The sequence below is a fragment of the Astyanax mexicanus genome, chromosome 18 (genome assembly GCF_023375975.1).
Source record: "Astyanax mexicanus isolate ESR-SI-001 chromosome 18, AstMex3_surface, whole genome shotgun sequence".
Taxonomy (NCBI): domain Eukaryota; kingdom Metazoa; phylum Chordata; class Actinopteri; order Characiformes; family Acestrorhamphidae; genus Astyanax; species Astyanax mexicanus.
The window spans coordinates 25,819,009-25,838,628 of NC_064425.1; the positions used below are offsets into that span (position 1 = coordinate 25,819,009).

The 19,620-nt window shown below is 42.5% G+C and overlaps 2 protein-coding genes across 4 annotated transcripts in view; one reads left to right on the plus strand and one right to left on the minus strand.

Annotated features, from left to right (window-relative positions):
* Positions 1–324: 324 nt before the first annotated feature.
* si:dkey-30e9.6 (uncharacterized protein LOC564083 homolog) lies at positions 325–11,643 on the minus strand. The gene is made up of 5 exons (XM_007232340.4): positions 11,517–11,643; positions 9,910–10,344; positions 9,710–9,794; positions 8,074–8,207; positions 325–1,005 (listed from the first exon to the last, which is right to left on the minus strand). Exons 1-5 carry the CDS (start codon positions 11,565–11,567, stop codon positions 922–924), a joined length of 789 nt encoding a protein of 262 aa, XP_007232402.2. The 5' UTR covers positions 11,568–11,643; the 3' UTR covers positions 325–921.
* Positions 11,644–18,850: 7,207 nt separating this feature from the next.
* The window catches only part of vwde (von Willebrand factor D and EGF domains), a 33,800-nt gene continuing 33,030 nt past the window's right edge, over positions 18,851–19,620 (plus strand). For 2 of the 3 annotated variants that reach the window (XM_015601045.3, XM_049466803.1), the window contains exon 1: positions 18,853–19,222. In XM_015601045.3, coding sequence (XP_015456531.3) covers positions 19,159–19,222 — 64 coding nt within the window. In that variant the 5' untranslated portion in view covers positions 18,853–19,158. Of the gene's footprint in view, positions 19,223–19,620 lie in introns of all 3 variants that reach the window. The other variant, XM_049466804.1, reaches the window with a different exon arrangement.

Sequence of the window (19,620 nt, forward strand, 5' to 3'; positions counted from 1 at the left end):
CAATATTATATGAGGAAAGAAGGAAAGAAAGAAAGAAAGGTAAAGTATATAGGGTATTTTTTGTCAATATTTTATGAAGAAAGAAAGAAAAAAGAAAGAAAGAAAGGTAAAGTATGGTATGTATTTTGTAACAATATTTTTTGAAGAAAGAAAGACAGAAAGAAAAAAAGAAAAAAAATGTAAAGTACGCAGGGTATTTCTGTCGATATTATATATAGAAAAGAAAGAAAGAAAGAAAGAAAAATCTTGACTGTTTATCAAGCATTTATCATTTATCCAATAAAATCCCAGTTTTTTGCCCTGACATGGTGCAAATGACAAATAAACCTTGATTTGACTTTTATTTTGTACCTGCGGTGACTACAGTGCAAACAAGCTGACATTTTATTATGAAAGAAAGGACCACTGTAAGACCAATGTAACACAAGTTGAATTCCATTCCACAGGGTTCTTAAGCAGTGCCAAAGCATTTCGTACATACTAAGTATTTAATACTGGCTAAGGGAATATACATCATTTAGGTAAATCCCCACTTATTAATTTCTATTCATATTCATATTTTGTCCAGCCCTAGCTGGGTTAACAATATTCTTCAGCAGCTTCTTTGCCTGCTAAAGTAACTAGCAAACAAATGAGCTGCAGCAGTCTATCATTTTTTGTATGTAAAATGGAAATAAATGTGATTTTATGGGTATACAACAGGTTGATGTGATGTTTCCATTGTGTTGTGACAGATGAGTAAAAAAAATCAGTTTCATATGAAGTAATAAACTGATATTCACTACTTCCTATGTTCTCTGAAGTTCCCTTTTATCTGAAAGCTTCCACTTCCTGTGGTTTGGAATCTCACTTAAAATGTCTAAATTCCTTCTACAGTCCACTTCACAGCTCTACTGTGGTTTTTAAAATGATTTTGTCTCATTATTCTTTCATCCAAGACCTGGTGAGCTTCTCCTCCACACGATCCATAAAAGCACTGTACACTCCTCTTCTGCGCCGATGCCTCTGAAAAAAACAAGAGAAGCGTCTGTAACATCATTCCAGAGCAAATTCCCTCTGACAGAGTAAAGCTATGAACGGCCCATTAATGTCCTGATCTGGCCTTCCAACTTCAGCATGATCTCTGAGCACAACATTAAATAAATGTTTACAGAGATTATAAAGCTGTTACGCCCTCGCTATGTTTTCCTGTGTTTTCCCCGTTTCCTAGTGTGTTTCTCTTGTACTTTTCCATCACGTGTGTCTAATTTGTAGCTCCGCCCCTCGTTACCTGTCTCCCCAGGTGTTCATTGTTTCATGTTTAGTATAAATAGTACCTGTTAGTCTACGTTTGCTGTCGGTCTTTGCACCTTCCTCTGTCGTTTTGTCTCGCCACGTTAGCTATTGTTTATTCACGGTTTCGTCACGCTCTGCTTATTTCTTGTATATTTCTAGTCACGTTTAGTTCTTGTTTGTTTCTTTGTTTATTTTGTATATATTTACGTATTATTCCTTTGTATATATTCCCTTACCTTGTTTTGTTATTATCTGTTTAGTTTAGCTTAGTTCTTTGTTGGTTTTCCCTGTTTGTTTATGTATATAGATATTTTCGTTATTCCCCTGTTTTGTTTACTTGTTTATTTGTTATTTATTAAAGTCATGTCTTACCCGTTTAAACGTCCGCCTCCCATCTGCTCGTGCGTTACAGAAAGACCGACCGCAATGGACGTTTATGTGGGAAACCCTTGGGTTGGATCCGGGCTGGCCATCCGTCATGCCCCCTTTGGGACCTCGGCGAAGGAAAATCCGAGGCCTCGAGGCCGGAGAAGGCCTCGGGCTGGGCGTTCTAAGAGGTCCCAAAAATCGGAGGATTTTCTTGGGGGGGGCTAACTGTTAGGGCTATCGGCCTCGGGGGACACGAGGCGGGCAGAAACGCAGGCTGTGAGGATCCCTACTTCTGGGATTACGTGGACCTCCTCGCAGCTGCGTCTAGTTCGGAGGATGAGTTAATCCTTCCGGCTCTCAGATGTCCTCCGTGTCTCCGGGAGGAGGCCGCCTACGTCCCGGAGCGATCTTCAGCAGCGCCGGCTTTCAAGACGCCGTCTTCCGTCCACCCGCCTCCCAGGGCGCGCTCCACCTCGGCGGCTCCGCAGCTAGCTTCAGCGGCTAACCAGCTAGCATCTCCGGCGGCTGCAGCTCCAAGCTCCTCTACGGCTACGCGGCTAACGCAGCTAGCATCTCCAGCGGCTGCAGCTCCAGGCATTTCCACGGCTACGCGGCTACCGCAGTTAGCATCTCCAGCGGCTGCAGCTCCAGGCATTCCCACGGCTACGCGGCTAACGCAGTTAGCATCTCCTGATTCCACGGGTCAAGTTTCTCTGGCTGCTACGGCGCTCGCATCTTCTACGGCTGCAGACCCAGCTTCCACGGCGGCCGCCGAGCAGCGCTTCCAGTCACCCGTAGCGGCAGCAGATCTTCGCTCCGGGGTTCCCATGACAACGGCTCTACACTGTACTGCTACTGCCACCCCGGAACCTGAATACGCTGCGGTGAAATTAGGTCAAGTCTCCGTGCAGTCTTCAGCAGCCCGAGTCGTCACACAGACACCTACAGCCCAAGGGTCCAAGTCTGTTCATGTGAGTGTTCCTGTGTCAGCGGTGCCCGCCACCGCTAATGTTCCTGTGTCAGCGGTGCCCGCCACCGCCCATGCTCCAAGGTCAGCGGTGCCCACCGCCTATGTTCCTGTGCCAGCGGTGTCCACCGCCTATGTTCCTGTGCCAGCGGTGTCCACCGCCTATGTTCCTGTGCCAGCGGTGTCCACCGCCTATGTTCCTGTGCCAGCGGTGCCCACCGCCCATGCTACAATGCCAGCGGTGCCCACCGCCCATGCTACGATGCCAGCGGTGCCCACCGCCCATGCTACGATGCCAGCGGTGCCCACCGCCAATGTTCCTGTGCCAGCGGTGCCCACCGCCAATGCTACGATGCCAGCGGTGCCCACCGCCAATGCTACGATGCCAGCGGTGCCCACTGCTCCTGCTACGATGCCAGCGGTGCCAGACACTGTCCATGTTTCTGTACCAGCGGTGCCCACCGTCCATGTGCCAATGCCAGCGGTGCCCACCGTCCATGTTCCTGTGCCAGCGGTGTCCACTGCCCATGTGCCGAAGCCAGCAGTGCCCACCGTCCATGTCCCTGTGCCAGTGGTGCCTACCGCTCCAGCGCCGACCACGCCGCCAGCCCCAGCTGCTCAAGTCGCCGCGCCGTCAGCTCCTGCTGCCCGAGATGCCGCACCACCAGTGTCTACTGTCCGAGTCGCCGCACCGCCAGCTCCTGCTGCCCGAGTCGCCGCACCGCCAGCTCCTGCTGCCCGAGTCGCCGTGCCGCCAGCTCCAGCTGCCCGAGATGCCGTACCGCCAGCTCCTGCTGCCCGAGTCGCCGCGCCGTCAGCTCCTGCTGCCCGAGATGCCGCACCGCCAGTGTCTACTGTCCGAGTCGCCGCACCGCCAGCTCCTGCTGCCCGAGTCGCCGTGCCGCCAGCTCCAGCTGCCCGAGATGCCGCACCGCCAACTCCTGCTGCCCGAGTCGCCGCACCGCCACCAGCTCCTGCTGCCCGAGTCACCGCGCCTCCAGCTTCTGCTGCCCAAGCCGTCGCGTCGCCAGCGAGGCCCGTCACCACACCCATGCCAGTCCCTGCACCCAGGACTAAGTTACGCCCTAAACCCCGTGTGCCCAGGTCTGCCCCTAAGCCCCCGGATCCCAGCCCAAGAACTTTGCCCAGGCTGGCTCCACTAACTTCACCACAGACTTTGGCCAGTCCTGGGAAATCCCAGGTCTTTCTTGTCCCCATGTCACTTCCTGTTCTGGTCCCCGTGTCTGTCTATGTTCCTGTTCCTGTTTTATCTGGTTTTTCAGTACCTGTTCCTGTCACCGTCTTCGTGTCTGTTCCTGTTAATGTTTTTATTCCCGTTCCCATGTCTAGTCCTGTCCAGTCACCCGTCATGTCTCCCGTTCAGTCATCGTCCCCTGTCCAGTTTCCCGTACAGTCTTCTGTCTCGCCCATGTCTAGTCCTGTCCAGTCACCTGTCATGTCTCACGTTCAGTCATCGTCCCCTGTCCAATTTCCTGTCCAGTCTCCTGTCTTGCCCAATGTCCAGTCTCCAGTCACGTCCCCGGTTCAGTCTCCTTTCTTTGTCAAGTCTTCTGTCCCATCTCCTGTTTTGTCTCAGGTCAAGTCCGCGGTCTCGTCTCTTGTGTTTCCCGGCCTCTCCCCGCCGCCGGCCCCCGGGGTTCGTTTTTACGCGCCTCGGGAGCTGCGCGTTTAGGGAGGGGCTTCTGTTACGCCCTCGCTATGTTTTCCTGTGTTTTCCCCGTTTCCTAGTGTGTTTCTCTTGTACTTTTCCATCACGTGTGTCTAATTTGTAGCTCCGCCCCTCGTTACCTGTCTCCCCAGGTGTTCATTGTTTCATGTTTAGTATAAATAGTACCTGTTAGTCTACGTTTGCTGTCGGTCTTTGCACCTTCCTCTGTCGTTTTGTCTCGCCACGTTAGCTATTGTTTATTCACGGTTTCGTCACGCTCTGCTTATTTCTTGTATATTTCTAGTCACGTTTAGTTCTTGTTTGTTTCTTTGTTTATTTTGTATATATTTACGTATTATTCCTTTGTATATATTCCCTTACCTTGTTTTGTTATTATCTGTTTAGTTTAGCTTAGTTCTTTGTTGGTTTTCCCTGTTTGTTTATGTATATAGATATTTTCGTTATTCCCCTGTTTTGTTTACTTGTTTATTTGTTATTTATTAAAGTCATGTCTTACCCGTTTAAACGTCCGCCTCCCATCTGCTCGCGCGTTACAGAAAGACCGACCGCAATGGACGTTTATGCGGGAAACCCTTGGGTTGGATCCGGGCTGGCCATCCGTCATGCCCCCTTTGGGACCTCGGCGAAGGAAAATCCGAGGCCTCGAGGCCGGAGAAGGCCTCGGGCTGGGCGTTCTAAGAGGTCCCAAAAATCGGAGGATTTTCTTGGGGGGGGCTAACTGTTAGGGCTATCGGCCTCGGGGGACACGAGGCGGGCAGAAACGCAGGCTGTGAGGATCCCTACTTCTGGGATTACGTGGACCTCCTCGCAGCTGCGTCTAGTTCGGAGGATGAGTTAATCCTTCCGGCTCTCAGATGTCCTCCGTGTCTCCGGGAGGAGGCCGCCTACGTCCCGGAGCGATCTTCAGCAGCGCCGGCTTTCAAGACGCCGTCTTCCGTCCACCCGCCTCCCAGGGCGCGCTCCACCTCGGCGGCTCCGCAGCTAGCTTCAGCGGCTAACCAGCTAGCATCTCCGGCGGCTGCAGCTCCAAGCTCCTCTACGGCTACGCGGCTAACGCAGCTAGCATCTCCAGCGGCTGCAGCTCCAGGCATTTCCACGGCTACGCGGCTACCGCAGTTAGCATCTCCAGCGGCTGCAGCTCCAGGCATTCCCACGGCTACGCGGCTAATGCAGTTAGCATCTCCTGATTCCACGGGTCAAGTTTCTCTGGCTGCTACGGCGCTCGCATCTTCTACGGCTGCAGACCCAGCTTCCACGGCGGCCGCCGAGCAGCGCTTCCAGTCACCCGTAGCGGCAGCAGATCTTCGCTCCGGGGTTCCCATGACAACGGCGCTACACTGTACTGCTACTGCCACCCCGGAACCTGAATACGCTGCGGTGAAATTAGGTCAAGTCTCCGTGCAGTCTTCAGCAGCCCGAGTCGTCACACAGACACCTACAGCCCAAGGGTCCAAGTCTGTTCATGTGAGTGTTCCTGTGTCAGCGGTGCCCGCCACCGCTAATGTTCCTGTGTCAGCGGTGCCCGCCACCGCCCATGCTCCAAGGTCAGCGGTGCCCACCGCCTATGTTCCTGTGCCAGCGGTGTCCACCGCCTATGTTCCTGTGCCAGCGGTGTCCACCGCCTATGTTCCTGTGCCAGCGGTGTCCACCGCCTATGTTCCTGTGCCAGCGGTGCCCACCGCCCATGCTACGATGCCAGCGGTGCCCACCGCCCATGCTACGATGCCAGCGGTGCCCACCGCCCATGCTACGATGCCAGCGGTGCCCACCGCCAATGTTCCTGTGCCAGCGGTGCCCACCGCCAATGCTACGATGCCAGCGGTGCCCACTGCTCCTGCTACGATGCCAGCGGTGCCAGACACTGTCCATGTTTCTGTACCAGCGGTGCCCACCGTCCATGTGCCAATGCCAGCGGTGCCCACCGTCCATGTTCCTGTGCCAGCGGTGTCCACTGCCCATGTGCCGAAGCCAGCAGTGCCCACCGTCCATGTCCCTGTGCCAGCGGTGCCTACCGCTCCAGCGCCGACCACGCCGCCAGCCCCAGCTGCTCAAGTCGCCGCGCCGTCAGCTCCTGCTGCCCGAGATGCCGCACCGCCAGTGTCTACTGTCCAAGTCGCCGCACCGCCAGCTCCTGCTGCCCGAGTCGCCGCACCGCCAGCTCCTGCTGCCCGAGTCGCCGTGCCGCCAGCTCCAGCTGCCCGAGATGCCGTACCGCCAGCTCCTGCTGCCCGAGTCGCCGCGCCGTCAGCTCCTGCTGCCCGAGATGCCGCACCGCCAGTGTCTACTGTCCGAGTCGCCGCACCGCCAGCTCCTGCTGCCCGAGTCGCCGTGCCGCCAGCTCCAGCTGCCCGAGATGCCGCACCGCCAACTCCTGCTGCCCGAGTCGCCGCACCGCCACCAGCTCCTGCTGCCCGAGTCACCGCGCCTCCAGCTTCTGCTGCCCAAGCCGTCGCGTCGCCAGCGAGGCCCGTCACCACACCCATGCCAGTCCCTGCACCCAGGACTAAGTTACGCCCTAAACCCCGTGTGCCCAGGTCTGCCCCTAAGCCCCCGGATCCCAGCCCAAGAACTTTGCCCAGGCTGGCTCCACTAACTTCACCACAGACTTTGGCCAGTCCTGGGAAATCCCAGGTCTTTCTTGTCCCCATGTCACTTCCTGTTCTGGTCCCCGTGTCTGTCTATGTTCCTGTTCCTGTTTTATCTGGTTTTTCAGTACCTGTTCCTGTCACCGTCTTCGTGTCTGTTCCTGTTAATGTTTTTATTCCCGTTCCCATGTCTAGTCCTGTCCAGTCACCCGTCATGTCTCCCGTTCAGTCATCGTCCCCTGTCCAGTTTCCTGTACAGTCTTCTGTCTCGCCCATGTCTAGTCCTGTCCAGTCACCTGTCATGTCTCACGTTCAGTCATCGTCCCCTGTCCAATTTCCTGTCCAGTCTCCTGTCTTGCCCAATGTCCAGTCTCCAGTCACGTCCCCGGTTCAGTCTCCTTTCTTTGTCAAGTCTTCTGTCCCATCTCCTGTTTTGTCTCAGGTCAAGTCCGCGGTCTCGTCTCTTGTGTTTCCCGGCCTCTCCCCGCCGCCGGCCCCCGGGGTTCGTTTTTACGCGCCTCGGGAGCTGCGCGTTTAGGGAGGGGCTTCTGTTACGCCCTCGCTATGTTTTCCTGTGTTTTCCCCGTTTCCTAGTGTGTTTCTCTTGTACTTTTCCATCACGTGTGTCTAATTTGTAGCTCCGCCCCTCGTTACCTGTCTCCCCAGGTGTTCATTGTTTCATGTTTAGTATAAATAGTACCTGTTAGTCTACGTTTGCTGTCGGTCTTTGCACCTTCCTCTGTCGTTTTGTCTCGCCACGTTAGCTATTGTTTATTCACGGTTTCGTCACGCTCTGCTTATTTCTTGTATATTTCTAGTCACGTTTAGTTCTTGTTTGTTTCTTTGTTTATTTTGTATATATTTACGTATTATTCCTTTGTATATATTCCCTTACCTTGTTTTGTTATTATCTGTTTAGTTTAGCTTAGTTCTTTGTTGGTTTTCCCTGTTTGTTTATGTATATAGATATTTTCGTTATTCCCCTGTTTTGTTTACTTGTTTATTTGTTATTTATTAAAGTCATGTCTTACCCGTTTAAACGTCCGCCTCCCATCTGCTCGCGCGTTACAAAAGCTTCGTTCATCCAAAGTAAGGATGACCTTCAGCTGGTCATTTTTACATTTAATCACTATATAGTCAGAAGTATTGGGATACACCACAATTCTACCACACTATGCTCCACTCACCGTGTATGAAGCTGACTTCGGTGGCCAGGGGGATTTTGGCAGTATGAGTTTGGAATCCCACTTGAGTTCTGCTGGTTTGAAGGTGTCTATTTTTCTCAGTTCTTCTCTCTGACAAAGGCTGGGTTCAACAATTTCTGTGGAGATAAAATCTTATTTTTTATCTTGTCTGTTGTTGTTTTTTTTTTTTTTGGTTCACTGTAAAATCTATTAATATATATCTATATAGTTTTCAATTTTCTCATTGTCCTAATTATCTGGCGCAATACAGTTTTGGTGTTTACAGTCAGCTTTTTAATTCAGAATATTTTCATAATGTATGGACCAACAGAACGTTAGGGAACGTTAAGTAAAAGGAATGACTTGGAATAAAATCTTTTTACACTTACTTCCATTTAAGGTTTTTACTTCTTGTGTAAAGATGCAATTTTGGAGACACATTGTTTTTTTTTCATGACAGAGACAAAATGTGTCTAAAAAGTAATGTATGCTTATGGGTGCTTTTAAAACAGCATGTATGAAAGGTGGTGCGAACCACATACTGGAGCAAAGGTTTTGATCTGACCAAAAGCAGTAAATGTAAAAAACTGTGAAAAGCAGTGAGTGTAAGTGTGAACATACGGACCAATTACAGGAAGCTGTTGTCCATTAAACAATACAACAGAAAAAGGTGTTGTGCCAAAATCTGACTCCCCTTCGCATTACACAACAGTAGGGGAGCAACAGATTATGCTGGTGATTCTTGTATCTACTGTAACTGTTGATACAGCTCTGGAAAAAATAAGAGTTTCTCTGATTTTGCTATTTATAAGTATATGTTTGAGTAAAATGTATTCTATAAACTACGGACAATGTTTCTCCCAAATTCCAAATAAAAATATTGTAATTTAGAGCATTTATTTGCAGAAAATGAGAAATGGCTGAAATAACAAAAAAAGATGCAGAGCTTTCAGACCTCAAATAATGCAAAGAAAACATGTTCATATTCATAAAGTTTTAGTCGAATAACCCTGGTTTTTAATCACCATTTTCACGCATCTTGGCATGTTCTCCTCCACCAGTCTTACACACTGGTTTTGGGTAACTTTATGCCACTCCTGGTGCAAAAACTTAAGCAGTTCAGTTTGGTTTGATGGCTTGTGATCATCCATCTTCCTCTTGATTATATTTCATTATATTTTATTTAGGTTTTCAATTTGGTAAAATCAAAGAAATTCCTCATTTTAAGTGGTCCCTTATTTTTTCCAGAGCTGTATATTCCTTATTTATAGAAAAATGTAGCATGTTAAGCTCATTCTGCTGTATAATTATTGTGCACTCAAAGGATAGGACTTGATTCTGGCAGGGAGGCAGAATTTGGGACAAAGGTAATTAGCAAAAAAAAAACAACAGTATGCTGCCACCCAACCCAGGCCCATTTGCAAAGCCATCTATATCAAGTATAGGGAGACACACCCGAGATAGGTGATAACGACAGGATACAAAACTGCAGTGTGAAACCAAAACTAACCAAATTAACAAAACTATCCTTGGTTAGTTTTTGTTCCAGACATACAGGTCTTTTTTAGTTTAATTTCAGTGAACCACTTCATTGAAAGATCTGCTAAGCTATAGCATAAGCACATAAAAAACAGCTTACTTGATTCCAAGTACTGAGACTTAAACTTCAAATTCCCAGGATCCTTTTCTATGGTGGTGACCATATCAGGCATGTTGTCAGCACACTGCAGTTTTAAACAGAAACACAGATTGAATGCTCTTAAACATTGCCATCTAGTGTCAGTGTTGCACAATGTAGTTTATAAAAGGATAATAAACGTATAATAAATATAAACTCACTGGTCTAAAATTGTGGGGTTTTGGGTTTTTGTAAGGAAGGTTGGGATACTGTCCTGACTTCACAAACAGCAGCTGTGACTCCAGCAGGTCAGGGGCTTTATACGACCTGATAAACGATGGTTCAGTCATCTTCTTTTCCAGGTTTGGTAAAAGGAATAGAGATGTTTGTCTCAGACTCTCTCTGGGTATGGCCGGGTCAAGGGTTTTCTTTTTAATCTGTGGTAAGCTTAGTGACCTGTACAGTTTCGGGGTAAAGTCAGGGGGCTTTATGTTCCACAAGTCGGTCTGACTGGCAGTTGTATTCAGCCGGCTGAGCCTATGACCCCGAGAGGAGATAAATTTTTGATTGGCTGAGAACAGGAGCTTTCTGTTGAAGTGAATGGATGTTGCTGAATCAGATATATGTGCAGAATTCATTGATGTGTGCATGTTATCCTGCAGTCAAACAGCATAAACAGCATTGTGTGAAATCATACTTCTTTAACACAAATACACTCACAAGCCAAAAAATCATGGGACAGCTATTTGTAAACTGATTATGAAGTGTTACCACAGGGAACAACTTGGGAATGCTCACACCTGTATAAGTTGCAATGTGTTATCATTTTATATGTACAGCTCTGGAAAAAAATGAGACCAATTTATGGTCTCAGACATTATGAGTTTCTTTGATTTTACCAAATTGAATAGCTCTGGAATATAATCAAGAGGAAGATGGATGATCACAAGCCATCAAACTAAACTAACATGCTTTAAGTTTTGCACCAGGAGTGGCATAAAGTTATCCAAAAGCAGTGTGTAAGACTGGTGGAGGAGAACATGCCAAGATGCATGAAAACTGTGATTAAAAAAACGGGATATTCCACCAAATATTGATTTCTGAACTCTTAAAACTTTATGAATATGAACTTGTAATGTCTTTGCATTATTTTCTTTTTTTGTTATTTTAGCCATTTCTAATGTTCTGCAAATAAATGCTCTAAATGACAATATTTTTATTTGGAATTTGGGAAAAATGTTTGTGAAAAATGTCTGTAGTTTATAGAATAAAACAACAATGTTCATTTTTTCCAAACATATACTAATAAATAGCAAAAACAGAGAAACTGATTCAGAAACTGAAGTGGTCTCAAATTTTTTTCCAGAGCTGTATATATACATATATATAATTTTCTCCCATTTTTCTCCTAATTAAGCTAGGCCAATTATCCCACCATTCAGCTGCTACTCAGCTGTATATCCCCTATCACTATTGACTGTAACAAATATTGTAATATTAAAATAATGTACTGTAACAAAATAGTGCAGAATATATAGTGCACACAGTAAAAAAAACCTTTATACGAAAATAGCCTTAAAACTTTACAGTAAATAGCAAAACAATTACAACATAGACTGCTTTTATGGCGGTATATCACTATTATCATGAACTTTTTTATTATGATGATATTATTTAACATGAAACAATATAACACACTCCATATTGAATCATGATCAATAAAACAGGATGAGTTAATATAAAAAGTCTAAAGCTTCTGTGTTAAACCCCAACCCTATCAGTAAAAAGTTATTATCTTTTTTAAACGCAAAAAAAAGTGACTACGTACCTGAAACAAGGTCATTTCTGGAAGTAAAGTTGACCTGTGCAGTTCAGGCATCTGTCAGCCAGTCAGTCAGTCAGTAGTTAGACAGTGGGGAGCTGAGGCCTCTGTGCAGGAAGGCTCAGCATGGGGCGTGGAGAACAATACAAAGGTTGCTAGGAGGCTGAAGTTTGGAGCCCCTACACAGAGAATAGAATTGTGGGAAAGGCACAGTGGGGAGACTGTCAAGAAAATAAAGGAAACGTTCCAGTAACCATTCATTCATGTTCAAACACAAGGTTAAGTGCACGTGCAGGAAGCTGACATACAGACATTGATTTTGGGTTTTATTTCTGCATTATGAGCAACTTCAATACATCTGTCCAAAAAGCCCCATTAGAACTGATATCAAAGCAGAACCAATAGAGGGCAGCAGAAGACTTTTTTAGATTGATTGTTGAGTTTAATTTACATAAATTGGACATAAAATGGTTAGGATTAGATTACATTCGTAGATTTAGATTAATTGTGTGGCTGTAAACAGCACAGTAGTGTATCTAGGATCTGGTTCCTAAAAAAAGATAATCGGAAAAATCAAAAACTCTCTTGAAATAAACAGGTTTACATTTTGGAATTGGTTCAATGTAATTTAAAGAGCCATTATAATTTCCCCCATTTACTACAAAAATACAGGATAAAAAAAAAACAAAGACAGACAACTTTGGACTGTTGACAATGCACAAGTCAAAAACAGATGATTTTAAGTAAATCAACAATGACTTTCTAGTTTTGAGAAAAATACTAAAAAGTTTTTAAAATATCTGTACAGGTCTGAAAAATGTATGGCAGTACATCACTATTATCATAAGCTTTACATTTTTTTGTTATGATATTGTAAAGGATAATACAATATGACATTGATATATAAATTGACTAGTTATAATAAAATGCTAAAGCCTATGTGTTACAGAACATAATCAAACCCCAACCTTATCAGTAAAAAAGTTTAAGGTCATTTTAAGTGTTTTTTAATAAAAAAAAAGTGACTACGTACCAGAAACAAGGTCATTTTTGGAAGTAAAGTTGACCTGTGCTTGTCAGTTCAGGCATCTGTCAGTCATTTTTTTATTTTAATTACTGTTATTTTTAAATAATTAAATGTAGTTATTATTTTTTTGTCATGTCAATTCCTGTTTTTGTAAATGCTCGACTACATTGAAAATTAGGGTTGCCCTTAATGTACTTCCGAGTTCAAATAAAGGATGATTGATTGATTGATTGATTGGTTGATTTCTTCTTTAAGCATTCAAATGATTCTTTGATTATTGCTTTTGATTATTTTGATTATCTACTAAAGAACTAAGAGTACATTATATATATATATATATATATATCACATTGTAGCTTATACTATCGCATTATTTGCTCAGGGTTGAGGCCTAGATTAAACCAGAATATCCAGGCTTTAATACACAACACCAAAAATGGTCTGTATAATAATGAATTAATATTAAACACAATGTGTTGCTCTAACAATTATCTACCATTATCCAGGTAAAAACAGGTATAAAAGCAATGCAAATGTTTTTTTGAGTTCTCTTGTTTCTGTACAGAACCTTACCTTTGCTAAAGAACCCTTGCAAAACACTTAAAGAGGCTAAAGTCTCTTTATAGGCAGTTTACTCAATAAGTCAAGGGTCACACCTGGGTTTTATTGGGTTAGAGCTTAAGTGGGAGCACAATCCTGCAACAAACACACACACATCTGCTGGTCAGGTCAGACTTAAACAGGTTTACTGGTGATAAGTTTGTTTGGATCTTCTGAAGAGCTGATTGGAGGTAAAGTGCAACTTAAACCTGAGCACAGAATCAGGCCACTGGCCTCTAATTCCTTCAAAAGATAAGAGGTAGAAGGTCCCATAAATTCCCATGACCTTCCTAAGACTATTGCTTCCTGTTAAAGCTGGAAGAACAACAGCTCCAGCTGACGTCCACAGGCTTAGGCAAGCGTATGATGTACTTATGTGTGTTTCTTTGAGAGTTTGAGAACACGGATACTGTAAAACGTTCCCTGGTTGACCTGACTGTGAAGCGAGATAGGAAAAAGAAGGGGAAAGGATGTTATCTACAATAGCAGACACACTGTGTGAGACTATCCTATGATTGATATACTGCATCTTGAGGCTGGGGAAATAGTCCCAGTGTTCACCAAACAATATCAATAAAGCTGATATACTGTAATGGCTAATGTGAACTAATGAACACAATGTACAGTATTTAATCCAACATGCAGGGTTTAAATTTAACAAACGCAGTCGGTAAAACTATGTTTAATTAGTACTGATTAATAACGATTAATACTGTATTGTTAAGTAAGTAAGTAACAAAGATGTTGCCCCTATACTAACCGGTATATTAACTGGTATATTGTACCCGTAAAACGCTAGCCTACCTATTTTTGCATATTTCTTATATCTCAATAGATTTGATTTAATCTTATATGTTTCACTTTACCTTCATTTTATCTGTTGTCTCTAACTTACATTGTCAGACATCTGAAGTTGCAAAAATGAATTGCAGGGAGGTACAACCTTGGCTCACACCAAAGGATAAGAGAACTTTACTATGGCTGTATATATATATATATATATATATATATATATATATACACAGCACTTGATTCCCTGACTTTTGCTTTGTCGCAAACAACATTTCAGCTCCCTTTTTGCAAATATTAACAGAGGAAAATCTGCCGTCACAAGGCCTGATCTAATAAGCAATTTGTAATCTCTTAATAAGCAAATTCTAGAGGTGATAAGCTGCTCTCCAGTGTCGTAATTTGTGTTATTCTGTTTCACCACGTATAACTAAGCATTTTACTAATAAATTGGGTGTAGGTAAAGTTTAGAAGTGTAAATGTAATATGTCAAGACTGTTACATCACAGTTTTGGTGGTTTGGAATGTATTCTTTCTCCAGCTTTTTGCATAGCCTGAACTATGCCAAGGAAAATACAGTTTGTCATTCAAGTACTCATATTATTAAATAGCTTCGATTTAAATGTCTAGGAAGAATGAAACACCTATGTTGGTATCTGCTATGCAGTCTGCAGTCTTTTGAGTATTTGTGCTATTATAAGTATTACAATATAACAACTTGGTCTGTGAGCATCTAATTATGACAAATCAGTGCTCTTTCATTTTAATTTCAATTTGATAGTGTGAAGAGTGTGAAACAGGCATGTAATTAATTTTGCTCAGTGTATAAACACCTCTCAGTCACAGAACAGATGGCTGTATCAGATATCAGTCTTCATCCCGTGAATGTTATTCACATCTGACGGAGTGGGACAGCCCTGATAAAAACACTTTAACAGATGCCGTCTGGTTATCTGACTCCTTCGCCTGGCTTAGGCATCAAACCTAAGCTTGCGTTCAGCTTCTCATAGAAAAAAGTCCCTGACTGCTCCACAGTGTTGATATGCGTAGTCAAACAATGAGTGATCGATAGTGGATACGGCTGCTGCAAAAGTTCACTCGCTTAATTTTAAAAAGATGTTTTCTGAGTTTATTCTGTTCTGCCTGACTATCCAAATATAATACACAGTTTGTTGTTGATTTATTAAATTCTTTTAGTCTCAGACACAGAATATTCCTGTAATCTACCATATCTGCTGGAGTACTAGTGCTGCTGAAACAAGCAGAAAGTCCTGTCATGCTTTGCCAGGCCGTACACTCATATTTCCCCAAAATAATACTATAATACATGTGTTTTTCTCTTCAAAATGGTGCTGAATTAGGCTGAACATTAACCCTTATGCTCTGGGACTATTGTACCTCAAGGATTACTAATTGGTAAATACATGTGAAAAATGTAAATTGACAGCTTAAGTATTACCTTAGCTAAGTATGGAGACAATATGAGAAATAGTAAGTTAACTTAATATTATTAAATTGCTGAACATGAAGCATATATAAGAAAAACAATTTTTTTAATCACAATATATTTAACTAAACCAGGCTGCACTCCAGAAATGACAAAAAACACCCCCACATCAAAGAAAAGATTATAAAATGTACAAAATTTATCTTAACGTTCCTCTACATTTGTAATAATGTGTTAATTTAAAGTAAATCTTTAAGACTGTTTTGTTGCACAGCATTTGTTTGGAATTTAAACAACTATGCTGCTGACACAAATTACATGTTATATTAATATTGACCAATATGTAAGTTCACATATAGTTTTTGTTTGAATGAACACCACTACGCAGCTTATCCCCAACCCCTTAATTCATCCGAAATGTATTAAATCACTTTAGAGAACATAGTTTTTTAGTTACACTGCTCCAGGATCATGTTTATCTGCTCCAGAGAGTCTTATTTTATTGGCAGTATATTCTCTACAGCAGTGGCGTGCAGTGAATATAGTGGGCACCCCTTCTGGGATTTGACAAGCTATCTATGTGCTTTCTCACATTTTTAGGGCAGTGGTTAAGAGTCATTGACACCAATCAAAGAAGCAGAGGCAAGGCTCTTCAGTTCAAAGTGTTTTACTGAATATGCAGCTAGTATCTTCAGTCACTAGAAAATTAATCCTTAAAAGGTTGTGATCAGGTCTCTGATGTCAAAGGTTACTTTCATAAAGGGGAGGAGTTATCCCAAGATGACAGGGTGGACAGGGAACTCTTGGACACGTTTAAGTAGATTAATATTTTTGTGAAAAACACCCCACCCTGATATCAAAGAACACTGAAAAAATTTAAACTTTTTTGTTACATTACATTACATTGTTTAGGGTTGATGATAGAAAAACAACCTTTATTTACCATTGCATAACAGGCGTTCATTTTAAGGTTTTGAATGGTTCTTCTATACTCACAATGCTTACAGACAAAAGGTTCTTCACACAAACAATAATATTAATATCAACCCCTGAAAAGGCCGACCTTTTTGTCAAGTTTCTGCCGGATATTACACATCTAAATTTTGAGGATTTCTATTCAAGCATTACATTAAATTAAATAGGTTTCATGTTTGAAGGTTTAAAACTGAAAATCCTAATTGTATTAATTATATAAATATAATAAATGAAAATCACAAAATTGGCACTTTCCAAAACTACAAATCAAACATTCCATGTATCAACCTCCAAACGTTTCATTTTGCTATAGTTGTCCAGTTTTTATGTCTATCTACAAACACGCAGAATTTGGGTTTGATTCCTGTTACTGATCTGAAATGATTAAGTAAAGTAGAGAGTGGACAGGCAGCTTCTGTAAGTGTCCTGTAGGAGTCTCCAAAGCCTTCAAAACTCATGTGACATTTAAAAAGCATGTTCACTAAATTCCCTTGATTTGTCTTTATTTTAAATAGATGGTTGACTGCATGATCAAATAATTGATAAATACATGACAAAAAATAACTCCTGTTGCTGGCACTCATTCATGTTACTTTTTATGTTTTGAGTAATAGGAATGAAAGTAACAGTTATGAGTTTTTAGCATAGAATTAGCAAAAACATGAAATATAGCTTAATGGCAGCTATGCTAATAGTATGAGGACACTGAGCACATTCTAGTAATTTCCCAAAAACGTGTATTCTAAAAATAAACAAATAATATCTAAAAATGTATTTAGGTAACAGGACAGAGCGCTGACATTTTGTTCCTCAGATTTCGTTACAATATGATCAAATATACAAAAAAAGAAGAAGAGGGAACTTAATTTTGGTCTTCCCATGGTCCTCAGAAGACCCAGCTGATGTCACTTCCTGTTGTAGATGTGACTTGTAGAATGTTCCAGATTTTTCATATGGGGTAATGTTTTACAGTAACAGAAATTAGTGAAACCCAGAGACACAACTAAAATGTGTATTTTAACTTAAATAGTATGGATTTATTATTTAAAAAAATAAAGCATATATGGGATTTGGAGTCACACAACAATGCAAAAAAATATATATCTCTAAAGGATTTTAATAACTATATTTCATGATAAAGTTTATAGTTGGAGAGTGGGGACAGGTAACAAATGCTATTTTTGTAGTTTTTTAAAAATGTTTTTAATTACATATCTTACTTTTGCAATTAGATCAATGTACAAGACATACTTAATAAAATGTATGTATATAAAACAGAGAGAGAGAGAGAGAGAGAGAGAGAGAGAGAGAGAGAGAGAGAGATGTAATGATCAGGTCTGTGATGATCATTTGTGTGGGGAGTGGTTTAGAGCCCTCAGCACCAATCACAGAGGGACGGGGTCGAAACATATATGACTTAAAGTAGAGGTCTGCACTCCCGCGGGAGTCCCGCGGGACCCGTCAGAATATGTTGCGGCGCGGGACAAAACTGAATTGTTATTGGCGGGAGCGGTAATTTAATCAATACAGGCCATGCGGGAGCGGGACCACATTAACATGTGGTCCCGCTCCCGCAAATTGATAAATAGTTAAGAAAATTATAATAATCACGCTATGATTCCCATGCAAGCAACAAAAAAACACAAGAAAAATCTCTCGGAGGATGGACACACACACACACATTTTCAGCATCTCCAGCAGGCGTGTGCAGAGGAGGGGAGGGGGGAGGGGGGTGTGTAATTTAAAGGACGACATTTACTATACTGGTGCAAAATAATAATAATAATAATAATAATAATAACAATAATAATAATAACAATAACAATAACATTGTTATTGTTATTATTATTATTGTTATTATTATTATTATTATTATTATTATTATTATTATTATTATTATTATTAATAATAATAATACAAATATTAATTAAACTAATTGAATTTAATTTTATATATTTTTACATTTATTATTTTATATAATATAGATCCACTTCTAATCCACTTCTAGGATTCTTGATGCACCTGATGGCATGTGTTTGGACTGCGAACTGAATTGCTGTTTTAATAAATACATATGTAAATTTGAAGCACTAAATGTAATTAATTCAATTCATATTAGGACTGCGGGACGGGAGCGGCGGGAATGTGTATGTGGCGGGCGGGAGCGGGATTAAAAGAAGTGATTTTTTTGCGGGAGCGGGCGGGAGCGGGACAAAAAGACGCGGGAGCGGGCGGGAGCGGGTTTAAAAAAACAGTCCCGCGCAGACCTCTAACTTAAAGTACAAGTGCATTACATAAATAATAAAACTATAAAAACGCAAAAAAATAAATAAATACATTGCAACAAGAGCTTACTTTAAAAAAGCAGCATTAATAATTTAAATAATATAATTTAAGTAAATAAATACATTTAAGAGATAGCATATATTTATTATGTGTTTTTTTTCTCTGCAATGGTTCCTAATGTATATCTTACGTTATATAAAGCGCATGTTGAATAAAGAAAGTCTGAGTAATTGTATAATGAGTTGGTTAGATGTTGAGTGCTCTCCTGTAGCTGAGTGTGGGAGTTTATCTCCAGCGCGGGGAGCTGAGACCTGCTGACTGGAGCTGAGCTGAGCTGAGACTGACTGCGTCTACCTACTTTCCTTCTGCAGACCTCCTTCAGTGGATTCACTAAACGTTGTATCGTAGTTTTGGACGTTTCTGAGACGTTTCACTCGTTATTATCCTGAAGTCTGAGGGGGTAAGAGCTCCTGCAGTGAGTTCCTCCAGGTTCTGCTCGTCAGAACCGCAGTGAATCCTCTAAAATGTGCCCGGATTTCTGGATCTGTCTGGCCGCGGTTCTCTACACAGCTCACCTCTCTCAGGCAGGTAAGTCTGACCCTTAAACTGCGCACACTTCACATATACTGTACATATTATAATGTCTGAGTTCCCACAGTGTTCCTAATGTTGTGAAAATACTGTGTTGAGTTGAGTGTAGACTACACTGCATCATGCCATACTCTTCACTACACACTGTCCTATAGTGCTGAATATCAATATATCACTGTATTTACACCACCTGACATATCTGTTCTGTTTTGAAAAGTTATTTTTTATTTATGTTAGATTTTGATTTATAAAGCAAGAGTGAAAGAAGAATTTCTCTCACCAGTGAATGACCACAGTGTATTAATATAATTTGGGTGGTTGTCATGGTGTTAGTGATATGTTGAACTTTTGGTAATACATGTGTATATGTAGTGTACTCAGTTGCCCTGTTTGCT